The sequence below is a fragment of the Microtus ochrogaster genome, unplaced genomic scaffold (assembly GCF_000317375.1).
Source record: "Microtus ochrogaster isolate Prairie Vole_2 unplaced genomic scaffold, MicOch1.0 UNK25, whole genome shotgun sequence".
Taxonomy (NCBI): domain Eukaryota; kingdom Metazoa; phylum Chordata; class Mammalia; order Rodentia; family Cricetidae; genus Microtus; species Microtus ochrogaster.
The window spans coordinates 1,097,642-1,110,823 of NW_004949123.1; the positions used below are offsets into that span (position 1 = coordinate 1,097,642).

A 13,182-nucleotide genomic window follows, 5' to 3' on the forward strand; every position below is an offset into this window, starting at 1 on the left:
TCTACCTCCTGGAACCAAGCCTAACTCTTCTCTGGGTCCCAATCCAGGGCTCTCCTCACTCAGCAGCCCAACCTTTTAAGTCACCCCATAGATATCCCAATAATCCAGAGTCATGGCCGTGTTTTCTGTTCTAGCCTTAGAGTCTGAGCAGACTGGCTTCAGTCAGGATGGATTTTACTTTCTGATACCAGAGCACAGGGGGGCCGTGTCTGCTTGCATGCATTTCCTGCTCCACTCATAAATGGGCCAACCCTCAAGGCCTGAAGCCCAACTTAACATGACTGTAGTGAAATCCAGTCCAAACCCAATAATCTTCAGGGGCAGGTCTGAGTATTCAGATACTGAAGGCGGCGATTGGCAGGCCTGCTCTAGTGGCGCCCTGCCCACAACCCCTCCCCCTGCTGGGTCCTCAGGCAGTTGGCAGTGCCCTGGAGCCTGGCCAGATAGGCAGAGAACAAGGCAGCTCTCCCTCCCCTCTTTACAGGGCTCCATTTTCACACCTAGACTGTGGGAATCTGTCACCCCTCAATATAAGGACCAAGAAAACATTGTCCCCAACCTGAGAGTTTAATCCAACACCTATCGCTGTTTCCATGACTCCTCTCCTCTGAAAGCTATCAAAACATGCTGTCCCACAGTCTAGAGTTACAGGAATAAGAGGTGACATGGGAATGACCCCAGGGCAGTGACAAACAGCACCGCTAGAGTCTCTGTGTTTCCTTTAGGGGATTTAGTTGGAGTTGCATGTCTTTGATCATCAAGCTACTGAGCATATAAATTAATCAGTACATTGGCCATATTGGTGGGGACTCAGGGTTTCCCACCGCCTCTGGCAGCAGTCTGCTGGCAGAGCCTCGCACTCACCAACACCGTGGAGGAAGCACAGAACTCACAGCTGGAGTTTGCTAGGGAGGTTGAGCACGTGTCCCAAGGAACCAGACACCTCCCCCACTTCCAAGGGGTTACAGACTCCTGTTGAGAGGAGGCCCTGCAGTAGCTCCCTAGGATCTCGGGGCTCAAGGTCAGGCTCTCAGCTCTCCAGCTCCTGATTCCTGTGTGTCTGCGAATGAGAGGGTGTAACACCCGATTTTGTGTTACACCCTCGGTACAGTTCGCGCGCCACTGTACCGAACGAGAGTCCAGCCAGGGCCTGGAGATTGAAAGAACACACAGAGAGACCAGGGTCATTAGAAAAAGGAGATCAGCCGAATGCCATTTATTCAGATTTGGGGAAATCCTTTTGTACCTAACTGCTGCACAAGGATCTCCGCCCAGGCAGGTGGGAAATTACCATACTAACAATGGAGTAAATGCCCTGCAACTAACCACCAGGCGGGGCAGGGAGAGCACAGAAACACACAGGAAGCTTAGTTAGCTGATCATAAAACTGTCCCCGCGAATGCACCCCAGGAATAAGGGAGACCAGGGCCCTACAAGAGGGTGGCTTAATTGCTCTTCATGCCACTGTGGGACCTGAGACTTAAGGTTAAAATTCAAATACAATATCCTGCCAGTGTTCCTCAAGAGCCAAAGTACCCTTGCTCGGGCTTTTAGTATTTGTCTTTGTCATTGTCCTATTGCTGTGCAGAGACACCATGACCATGGCAACTATATATATATACATATATATGTATATATATATGGCTTGCTTACAGTTTCAAAGGTTTAGTCTGTTCTCCTCATAGCAGGGAGCATGGCGGCACACAGGCAGACACAGTAGTTGAGAGTTCTAATCTATAAGCAACTGTTTTAAGGGAGGCACTTTGGGATATGTAAATATGCTATCTCATTCATGGGATAATTATTCCTCCCATCTCTTGACATGCCTTCGGGTATATCAGCTTTCTTGAGGATGTGATCTCCTGGCCAGATCACTGACAAGTCTATTTGGATAACTTTTAAGGGAGGAGACAATAGTATATATTTTGAACATTTTAGAATGTCATGCCTGTACCCAGGGCCAGATGTAGAACTCAGATTCTACAACTGACCAGGAAGAAATACCTTCCCTTAATGTGTCTCGGCAAAGCCCTGATACCTTTGTCTTCCATCTCCTCATTTGGTATTTGAAATCTGCAGTCTTGATGTTATCCTTTCTTACAGAGAAACAGAAAGGCAGGGAGCTGATCATATATGACAATTCAGTTTGTCTTCAGATGGCTTCAAAGTCTCCTAGTATTAGTCTAACTGCCTGACACCAAAGAACACTGTCCCTTGTGCCGGTGTTCTGACTTAAATGCAAAGAACTGATTTGAAGGTTCAAAACCAAGTGATGGAGGGCAGGTAACTTGGTCTGTAGTTGTCATTGCCATATCTAAAGGAACTTGACTGACATAATGGATAATGAATACACATCTTTTGTACTTAATGCTGCAATTAGATGGTTAATACTTAAAGTTATTTGAATCTCTGTGGACTTTCTCTTCTCCTTTTTCTTGTTTACAGGGAATGTTCAGTGCTCAAGGTCACTGATAACTTTGCAGACCTTTCATGGAATATAAAACTTTCTCTTACTTTCAGAATCTGTGAGACCATAGGGGGAAAAGATATTAAAATCCAAATGATGAGAAGTTCCCAAGACTTGCAGGAGGAACAAAGCTTAGAAATTTGACTATACATGTACAGATAATCTTAATTTACTACACTGTGCTTCATATGTAGTTTGGATTAAACTCTTATTACAAAATAGAGAGAAGTTGAAAAGAATATAAATATAAAAATAAATATATTTTTGGTAAGAGGGTAAAAATCTGTAACAAGGGTGGATTTTGTATACTAAAACAAGATTTTTGTACTAAAAGTAAAAGAGAAAAGTTGAAGACTATTTTTTTTAAACTTTAAGTAAAGTTGTACACAGCCTGAATATATTATTCAGGGCCTGTGGATGATATGTGTTTGTGCCTAAAAGTTATTAACTACTATGGTCAAAGTTCAATACACTATTATCAAAATTATCTTTAAGTCAACAGAGTTCTCCTAGGATATTGGTCTCTTGGTCCTACTAAACATTGTTTCATTAATATAACCAGAGAAACAGAATCTTAACAAAAATTAAGATTTTGGTTTGGGTTTTTTTTTTCTAAACCTGATCAAACTGTTACTTATAAGTTAAAACTACAAGATTGGCAAGACTGCCCTTCTGGGTGTTCACCAAAAAAACTTGGAATTCTCCACAAATAAGGGTGAGAGGGTCTATAAGGACTGCCAATACTTCTGCCCTTGCCCTCCAAGCTCAGCCAGGACCCATGAGATGGGATCAATAGAAGGTGCAGGCATGCTATTGTGGGTTCTGTGAATCTGCGTATATTAGTTCTAATGGAAAGGGGCTCCTGTAGTTTGCCTCCCAGTTTCCACTGACTGCAGGAGACCCCACAAAGCCTGTGGTGGAATTGGTCTCGACTGGACAGGAAGCACTAGAAAAGCACCAGATAGAGCCTGAGAAAAGAATGCACATAACCAGGCCAGGGATGCCTGGGTGTGACAGAATGAACTCACACATCACCCAGCTTTGACTCCACTAAGCCCTGTGCCCATGAGTGGTACCTAACCCCAGAAATGAGAGTGATCCTCCTTATTCAGTCTATTGAGGCAAAAGTGCATCACTCCTAGAAATATCACCAAGGCCACACCAGCATACATTTTACACACTTCCTGGGAGCTCTCAGAGTGGTCTATTTGACTATTTGACATAACATATCAACTTCAAAGAGCAGATGAAGTCTGAGTGAATGTATATTGCTCATATGGACATATCTATATCAAGAACCACAATGCCTCAGACCCATGAGAATGACAAGGCCTTCGCCAGGTCAGGCTCAGAAGACAAGGCTTTCTGGTGGCCCAACAATAGATGCTGCCAGTATGTGCAGAAGTTCCAACTACAGCTTCTTCCTCCAGGGTGACTGTGTTGGATGGAGACTGCTCCTCTCCAGACATTAGAGAGGTTAGCTGGTAAGCGTCCTAGATCATCTGTAAATTATAAACCCACCTTCTTGTTCAGCTGTACACGCTGAATTTCTGGGTGGCTATTGCATCTCCAGCAGAGTACATGGCCTACCCATCCCGGTTCCTTCTGGACTTGCTTCAGTCTTTCTTTATTTCCAGTTGCCCCAGTCAGGTCTATCCTAGAGCCATGCAGGCCTTAGGAATCAACCATTCCATTGTAGTAAAACCCTGAATGCAACAGTAGCCAATTGCATTAGGTCTGCAGAAAACAAGGGTTTGATGGTCACAGACTCATCACAGTTCTCCAAGAACTGTCTGAATAACACAATGTTAAATAGAGACACAGGAAACCTCACTGACCAGGAGATTTACTGACAATAAATTATAGAAAATAAGGGTCAATTCAATCCCCTTTCCACAAATAGGAAGGGTAACCAAGAATGAAGGTCCCCATGCCAGTGGAGCTGCAAGACAGAAGAGGACATCAAAGACCCAGTAAAAGCAGTATCCTAGAAACCCAATATTAACACAGCCATGGATGTGGAGGTAGGGAGACAATCCAAAATCCCTCCTCGCCACTCCCACCTGCCACATCATCATTCATTAAGCCCCATTCACTCATTTTCACAGGTCAGAGTCCCAGTACACATCGCAGTGAACGAGAGTCCAGACAAACATACTCTGTCCTCTAGAGAGCTTTGTCCCGCTGTGAGGGTCTTGAAGTAGAAGCAAGATGCTTCAAATTTCCTCCAGTCTCATTAGACTCTTCAGAACCGGGCACTACAGGCTCAGAGCTCAGACTCTTGGAAGCAGCTGTGACACCTGGCCAGTCCAAAAAGAAAAAGGCACAACACAGAGCAAGTGTGTTTCAGGCTTTATTGGAGATGAGACAGGCCTGGGGAAGCCCCGCCACTGGGGAACTTGAAACAGTATTGACCTGTAGGGTAATTCTAGGGAACTGTGTTAAGGGCAGACATCAATTCACAGAAGAAGACTGTGTGGTCGGTTGGGGAACAAATGAAGAAGGGGCCTTGGTGGAAAGAAGCGGGGAGAATGTCAACCACAGGGAATTGACTAGGACAGGCCTGATTAGGAAGCAGGGGGCTGACAAAGTCTTGTGGAAAGGAGAAAGAAATGGGAACAGTGAGGCAGCGGTACAGAAGGCCAGCTGTCCCAGGGCCTGGAGGATGCCAGTGTGGACAGATCCTCCCTGTGGGTGCCAGCATGGCAGGGGCTGGCAGGGACCTAATCGGTACCCCACTGGGCCATCTTAGTAAACACAGGTCTTGGGAGGAAGCGGCTACTCTTCATGTAGGCAGAGATCTTCTTCAGGCCCTGCAAATTGGGAAGAAAGCACAGCAGGAGCTTGGGGCTGCAGCCTCACTAGGTTCAAAAGCTCATTTCTCAAAAGCTCAAGCCCTGGAGCACAGCACAGCCAGTTTAATTTCCAGCCCTGGCAAGAGAACTCTTCAATTCCTATAATACAAGAAAGACTAGACCCCAGGAAGGTGCTTTATACCCACTAAAGGCTACAACACAGGCTCAGGAAACACCATGACCAGCAATCAGATGTCCAGTGACGTTAACCAACTTCCCCTTCTCGCATGGTAGTGACCAAGACAGGGCTGGAGTCAGCCTGACTCTGGGGCTGCCAGTCTCCCGCTCGACCTCCCCACGCCCCCAACAGACATTCCACCGGAAAGTACTTTCTAGATTGTATTGACACACGCAGGAGGGATGCAACAGGAAGAAAATACCAGGAAGATAAGTGGAACCCAGGCACTTGGCAAATTCTGAATGAAAGGGGACATCAAGAGAACAGCCAACAAAGAAAGGCTGAGTATCATTCTAAACGATTTCCCGAGAGCAGCGTTGACAATTCTTCAGCTGGTTCCTAAGGACAATCTCACTGCACCCTGGCTGCCCTCATCTGTACCCACAGCACAGGAACCACTTCATGTGTCTGTATGTTGTGCTATAAGGCATCAACACCAAGCTGGAGAATACACAGACAATTGCAGAGGGTGTAAAAGATCCACGGCCAACTAGACACAACCTGGGCTAAGGGGCACTGTGTTTCTCTACACCCACCCTAGAGCCATGCCAGCGATTGGACATTCCCCTAGGGCACTCGCCTGGGCCAGAACAAAGCAGATTAGAATCAGGTGGGAAAGTGCAACCTTTCTTGGTGGAAAATGAACCAGGTCAACAGATTGCAGGGAGGAAAAACCCTTGGATCAAGACCTCAGACTCCCCATTGTAGACAACTCGAGACGGAAGTCTGGTACATTCCAGACCAGGCTCAGCAGCTATGGGGAATATCACATTCATCTACAGCTCTCTACTGTCCCAGGATTGTGGCATTTGCATGTCCCCCCACCAACACCTTTGGGGATTTTGAAATGGTAAATTTTGCCCCATAAGGGTCTGTAAAGAAAGCCTCCCCCCCCCAAAAAAAAAAACTCCTACTTGCTTTCCTTTAGTCTCAGGTGAGAAAAGCATTGAGGAAGAGAGGAAGGAGGTCAAGCAAAGGAAGCAGGAAAAGGGCATCACCTCAAAGCGGGCCAAGAAGTCCTTGAGGTTTGGGAAGGCATCCAGGCACGCAGGCTCAAATAAGCGGTACTGGTCAAGAATATCATAGGCGAGGAAATCCACATAGGTGATCTGCAGGAAGCTGAGGGTGAGTGGCCGGCATCTGACAATCTGGGAAGAATGGCAGCTCCTCTTTCCTCCTCCCTCTCTTTACCTTGTCCCCTGCAAACCATGGCCGCTTGCCCAGGAACTCAGAGTAGATTTTCATCTTGTCGGGGATGGCCTTCAAAAACTCTGGCTTCTGCTTCTCCTGAGACAGAAAACGGCTGTCACCACCCTTAGGCTCAGGATCCCAGCAGGGAGGCTGCTGGCCTTGAAGACCTAGGCTTATGAGCATCATTCCCATTTTATTAGTAGCAGAGGTCATCTGTTAGCGGTGATGGGAAGACAGACAGGAATGCTCCGCTGTCCCTCACTCTGTCCCCACTGGTACCCAGGGGCTGTGAGTCACATCTGGGACTTCCTAAGTATTGTGGATGCTGTGGTCCAAGAGATCCAGTGGAGTCACGGGAACAAAGGATTTATAGATCCCGAGAGAAGACGGTTATACCTGGACTTGTGGGGGCGCATGAGAGCAGATCATACATTTGCAGAGCACACACCAGATTTGAGCAGTCACTAATATTGGCAAGAAGAACAGCAAAGGTCCTCTGACTGGCCCTGAGCTGCCTCCTGGGAGGATGTTCTGACCATGACTGATGCCAAAGACAGAACTCCTGGAAAGTACTAGGTATATGTGGGAAACCATTGCACATGTTTGTAGGAGGTGTGTGTGTGTGTGTCCTGGAACCAGATCTTGTAGACCAGGCTGGCCTCGAACTCACAGAGATCCGCCTGCCTCTGCCTCCTGAGTGCTGGAACTAAAGGTGTGTGCTACCACCACCCGGCCAGGGTCTACTTGTTTTTAATGTGGGTACTGGAGATTCATTATCAAAAGTCCTCAGACTTACACATCGAAGACTTTGACCCTCCGAGCCACCTCCCTAGCTCTTATTTTTATCCTCTGAGTCTGTGTTTTGAGAGGAATTGTTAGTGGGAACACTAGGTTAGATGATACGTGGAAGCAGTCAAACGACATCAAAGGAGAGAAATATCAGGGATTTTCACGACACCGTAAATGTCAGGGTCAGAAAGTTCACTCTATAGAATCTCAACCATATCTTACAAGTTACTCTGGTAGAGCTAGTTTCACAGTGTCATTGTGCTCTCGCTGGGTTATGAGGGACACTCTGCTGGTAAGAGAGGAGAGCTTGGAGACTCAGGAACTGAAAGAGGAGGCTGCAGATCTGAATGCAAGCCTTTCAGTCCTGCTGCCATCCCTGCCCGCTCCACCACGGGCAACTCACAAAGTCAGGGTTGCAGCAGACTATCATGAGATGGATGCGGGTGTCCATGACCTGGTTCTCCAAAGTGTCCACACGAATCCTCTCCTTCTCTGTCTCCCCACCTGCAGCACACACAGCACAGACTCACCCTCAGCATCCCGCACCAGACAAGACAAGGAGGTTGTCCCCCATGCCCCACCCTGCAGCCAGCCCCACTCACACAGGTTGTGCTTGCGGGCAATGTAGCGCAGGATGGCGTTGCTCTGAGTGATCTTGTGGGGCCCGTCAATTAAGTAGGGCAGCTGGAGAGACAAGCAGGGACAGTCAGATGGGATATGAGGACCCTAAATCCCCTTCCTGGGTGAGGACAGACATGGTGCCTGATACTCAGTGTGTCTGGCATGGGAAACCCTCCGTGAGAGCTCGACACACACTGAATGGAAGAGCCAGGACACAGAACATCACAAAAACTCTGTGGAACCCTGGAATGGGAGCAGGAGAGCTGACACATGGATCTCAAATGTCCTCAGGCAATCAAGGAGCTGAGGCAGGGACACCACAGCTCCCCCAAATCTCCCCTTCCCTGCACCTACATTGGGAATGTCCAGTCCCAGATTGAACTTCTCACTCAGCCACTGGCTTCTGTCAAAGTTGGGAGCTGTAAACAACAGGATGTGGAAAGAAGTCAGCCCAGGGTCTAACTCTTCCTCCAGCACCCACCCACCCAAGGTGTCAGGAGCAAGAGAGCAAGAAACTCTGAGGGATCTGTAACCTCACACACTAAGTCACCATCGAAGCTGGAAAAGAGGGGTGTAAACAACTGGTAATAAGGGGAGCCTGGACCCAATAGGACCCCAGTAGTGAACCCGGTGGATCAGGACCTTCATCTCCAGTGTTTTTGCTTTCCTTCTAGTTATGTAGGTCTATCAACTACATAACTCTGGCTGTCCTGGAACTTGGTCACTCTGTAGACCTGACTGACCTTGATGACACAGAGATCCACCTGCTTCTGCCTCCCTAGTGCTGAAATTAAAGGCGAGCTCCATCACACCAGGTCATTCCCAATGTTCATAAAACCAAATTCCACCCTCAAGAGGTTTCTGGAAGAAGCAGGCTGTCGCTGCAACTGTGTGTAGGAGGGCTGCAGGCCTGTGGACTAAGGGGCTAGGCATGGACTGCTGAGCATCACTGGGCAAGAGGGAAGGAAGCAGGAGACTGACCAGAAAGGTGTCATTACCGTCCCCCATGACGTATCTCTTCTCCTCATAGCTTGAGTCCGTGTATTCTAGGAGCAGGCGGATGGGGTGTGTCAGCTGGAAGAGAAGACCACAAAGGCTGGAGATGGTCAGACCCTTACTGTATGACTTCATCTTCTCAAATGAGTCCTCCCACACTCCACAAACACAGGCACCCCGCGGTGTGTGTACACACACACACACACACACACACACACACACACACTCACACCTGCACAGCCTCGCCTGTACAACTTCGCTAGTCTGAGCTCCAGTGAGCTAAGTGGAGTATCCCTCTGCTAGGAAAACCGCCCTGGCGGCTCTGAACTTCCCGCCCAAGTCCTAGTCAGGAGGACCCCGCTCTCACTCCGCGGACATTCCAGTAACCCAGTGTCATAGGCATGGTGCAAGGGCCGTGGTCTTCTCAGACTGCCTTCAGAAAAGTTGAGCAGGGAACTTTAAAGGACTAAGGGAAAGGTGGGAGGGGCCTTGTAAACGGTCCCGCCCTCCATGCCCTAACCCAACTCAGGCCCAGCCTTTAACCCTCTAACTCTGAGCTTCACAGGTGATGGAGGAAGGTCATTGGTTGATTAAATAAAGAAGCTGCTTGCCCTGATAGGTTAGAACGTAGATGGGAGGAGTAAACAGAACAGAACTCTGGGAGGAAGAGGAAGTGAGCTCAGAGACTCGACAGCTCTCCTCTCGGGGGCAGATGCCTCAGAGAGACACGAGATGCTCCACTCTTGCGGGCAGAGGTGAGAGCTCTGCTCTCTGAGGCACACGCGATGAAGCTCCGACCCAGGATGGACGTAGGCTAGAATCTTCCCGGTAAGCACACCTTGGGGTGCTACACACAGATGATTAGAGATGGGCTAGTCCAGGTGCGAGAGTTAGCCTACAAGAGGCTAGATAGAAATGGCCAAGCAGTTATTAAAAGAATACAGTGTCCGTGTAATTATTTCGGGTAAAGCTAGCCTTGGAGGCAGCTGGGGTCCGGGGGACGCAGCCCCGCCGCACTCCCATTACTACACACAGGGACTCTGAACCCGAAGCCAAAGGGCCACACCCCCACCCCGGGAGAGGCAGGAGAAAGATACCGTGCAGTCTCAGGCCCAGGATTCTGATAGGGGAGGGGAGGGTCTTCCAATCTCCTTTAGCGCCTTCTCTGCCACCGACCCCTGAAGGGTGCCCCAAAAACTAAAGGTACTTTCTTTCCTTGAAGAACTTGGCTTTCACTCCTAGACTGTGGAAATCTGTCATTCAGGAAGGTCCAACTCTGAACAGGACATAATGCGGGTAGCCCCTGACTTGAAAGTTCAATCCAGCCCCATTTGCTGCATCCAGAACAGCTGGTTTGTCAGCTGCCAGGCTTTCTCATCCACCACAGCTCTATGATCCACCTAAAGTCATAAGACAGTCCACGACAATCAGAAAACAGCTAATCTCAGTATTTTTCTTTAAGAAAAATGAGGACTCTGTCATATGCTCAGCAAAGTAGTGACCATAAAAATTAGTATTTTTGGTCCTATTTGCCAGTAAATCCAGGAACCAGACACCAAGGGCACAGGAACTCAGAGATAGCCCCATCATGCTGCAAGGCAGCTGGCTGACAATTTCCGGGCGATTATCACAGTGCAAGGGAACAAAGAGGTCACAGGTCAGGGGGTGATGGAGTGGGAAAGCATGTGTTTCAAGAAGCTTACTGTCGGGGGCTGGAGAGATGGCTCAGTGGTTAAGAGGATTGCCTGCTCTTCCAAAGGTCCTGAGTTCAATTCCCAGCAACCACATGGTGGCTCACAACCATCTGTAAAGAGGTCTGGCGCCCTCTTCTGGCCTTCAGGCATACAGACAGAATATTGTATACACAATAAATAAATAAATAAATAAATAAATAAATAAATAAATAAATAAATAAATAAATAATAAAAAAAAGAAGCTTACTGTCAAGGGACAACAGGATGCTGTCCACACGCGAGCCTGGAACACTCTCACAGGACACTAGAAGTCCAAAGCTAGACCCTCATCTGTGCGGATCCCTGATTCTGGACCTTGCCCAGGCTCCTGACACATGAGTGTCTGGATATGACAGGGTAGCTCAAATGGCCTGGGGTAAGTAAGGGTCTTGGGGTAACCTTCATAAGGACAATGTCCTACCAAGAGCAGGGTTCCACCCGTCTGCTTTCTCCCTTGTAGGCAACTCTTTCAAAATCAAGAGGCTTGCAATTTTAGTGGACCAGAGGGTGACATCACCTTGTTTACAGAAACTCATCAGAAACAATGAAAAACAAATAATGGGAGTGGAGACTAAAATGGGTTTGCAGGTCAAAGGACAAGGCCTGTGCTCTGCACGAAGTGCATTGTGGGATTAAGTCACCCTTTACTAGATCCAGGATCTGAAGCCAACATTTCCACAAAGGTTTGACCTCGGGAGGGTGGATGTGCAGGAGGGTGCAGGAAACAGGCAAAGGCTGGCTTCAGTCTGTGAAATGAGGGAAGCCACACGCTTCGCAGGTCTCAGTGAGGTGCAGGGGACAGGCAGAGGCTGGCTTCAGTCTGTGAAATGAGGGAAGCCACAAGCTTCACAGGTCTCAGTGAGGGTGCAGGCTCAGAGACCACATCCCTGGAGCTAGCAATGCCTGTGGCAAATGCTGCTTTAACGTTAGAACACATCCACCTGCCCACTTCAGGTTCCTGCAATGCCCAAGCTCAGAAAATAACCTGAGGCCTTAAGGACAATGCCCAGTGTCAAGACTGTCCAGAAAGACAGTACTATTCACACACGTATGTAACTGCCTGTTTCTATGAGCTCCTGTGTATTAGATCTTTAATGATTTGCTATTCTGAACATTCTTCTGCACATTGAGCTTAGAAAATTGAACTTTCTGGACTTAACTGGAAAAATGAGTTTTAAGTGCTAAGGTCGACTAGAATGATTACTTTAAAAGCCATTAAAAACATTTAACGAACATTAAAACAATTTTACGTGGAACAGAAATTGTGCCCTTGTGCTCATCCAGCTTGCTTCCTCCTTTATTAAGCAAAATTGAGTCTCTAGCACAGAGGCCCCCGGGTAAGAAGGTCCTCCATGTGGAATGTAAGTTAACTACTAAAGACCGCAAGTTCAGTGGGAATTGCGGGGAAGTATTTCCCAAGTGTGAGGTACGTCAGCATATTTCCATACACTAAGGGGGTGGATGATAGGAGAAGAAACCCTTGCTGGCCAGGACAAGAGCTCAGAGGAACTGGAAGGGAGGCCCGAGCCCTGGAGCCCTTCAGAGGACAGAACAGCTCTGCAGAAGAACCACAGGGCAAGCCCTGAAGGCAGGGTTCTGAGTTAATCATCACGGGACCCTTTGGATGAGAGAGGGCTCTGAGAGGCAACAGGGAACAGTGGGGACAAGGGATGTGGAAAGATGTCTGAAGCCAGTACTTGCTGCAGAGTTTAATCTCAGTGTTGACCATTAACCCTCTGGCTGGCTCTGAGCTCAGTCACAGCGCAGCCACTTCAGGTGTCTTAAAGGACACGGTGCATGAAAAAGCTAAATATATTGGAGGGAATTTGCTTTATAACCTGTAGAGTGACCTCTGCAATGGAACCCATAATTCCTCCGAGCCTAATAGGTGACATGCTAACATTGTCAGTGCAAATTCACAGAATTCTACATACACTGGCTTCACAATTTTTAAAGACTGCAGGGGAAATGAGGACCAAGAAACAAATTAAGTGGTCTCTGCCTTGTGGAAACTTTCTGACAGTCTCTGACATGATAAACTCAGGAAATTCCAGAGGCCCTAGTAATGTGGCTCACTTGGGAGAGTGTGGCCTAGCACACACAGAACCCTGGGATCCATTCCAACACCCCCTACACCAAGCATATGGGAACTCACCTATTCTCAGCTCTCAGAAGGGGAGGCTGCAAGACCAATAGTCCAAGGTGAGCTATGTAATGAGTTTAAGGCCCTGAGCCATGAGGCCCTGCTTCAAATGAGAGGAGATGGAAATTTTAAGCTCATAAGAGTTAAGAGAAAGAACAGAGACTTGCAAATCTATAAAAATGATTTTAAAACTAGAGATCCATTTCTTT

At 47.9% G+C, this 13,182-nt stretch overlaps 1 protein-coding gene across 2 annotated transcripts; it reads right to left on the reverse strand.

Annotated features, from left to right (window-relative positions):
* Positions 1–5,177: 5,177 nt before the first annotated feature.
* On the reverse strand, positions 5,178–9,500 carry LOC101983397 (glutathione S-transferase Mu 3). 2 transcript variants are annotated; one of them, XM_005367862.3, is made up of 8 exons: positions 9,465–9,500; positions 9,100–9,175; positions 8,456–8,520; positions 8,083–8,164; positions 7,884–7,984; positions 6,692–6,787; positions 6,499–6,609; positions 5,178–5,280 (listed from the first exon to the last, which is right to left on the reverse strand). In XM_005367862.3, exons 1-8 carry the CDS (start codon positions 9,498–9,500, stop codon positions 5,191–5,193), a joined length of 657 nt encoding a protein of 218 aa, XP_005367919.1. In that variant the 3' UTR covers positions 5,178–5,190. The 2 variants fall into 2 exon arrangements, with proteins under 2 accessions (XP_005367919.1, XP_026645423.1); XM_026789622.1 differs by lacking the exon at positions 6,499–6,609.
* Between the last annotated feature and the right edge of the window lie 3,682 nt (positions 9,501–13,182).

Bases quoted from the DNA above. Each gene is read 5' to 3' on its own strand.
- LOC101983397 (XM_005367862.3), bottom strand. From the start codon at position 9,500: ATGCCTATGACACTGGGTTACTGGAATGTCCGCGGA. The intron at 6,788-7,883 runs GTGAGTTGCCCG...TTTCTGTCTCAG, and splicing joins TCTGCTGCAACCCTGACTTT to GAGAAGCAGAAGCCAGAGTT. The intron at 6,610-6,691 runs GTAAAGAGAGGG...AGCTTCCTGCAG, and splicing joins CATGGTTTGCAGGGGACAAG to ATCACCTATGTGGATTTCCT.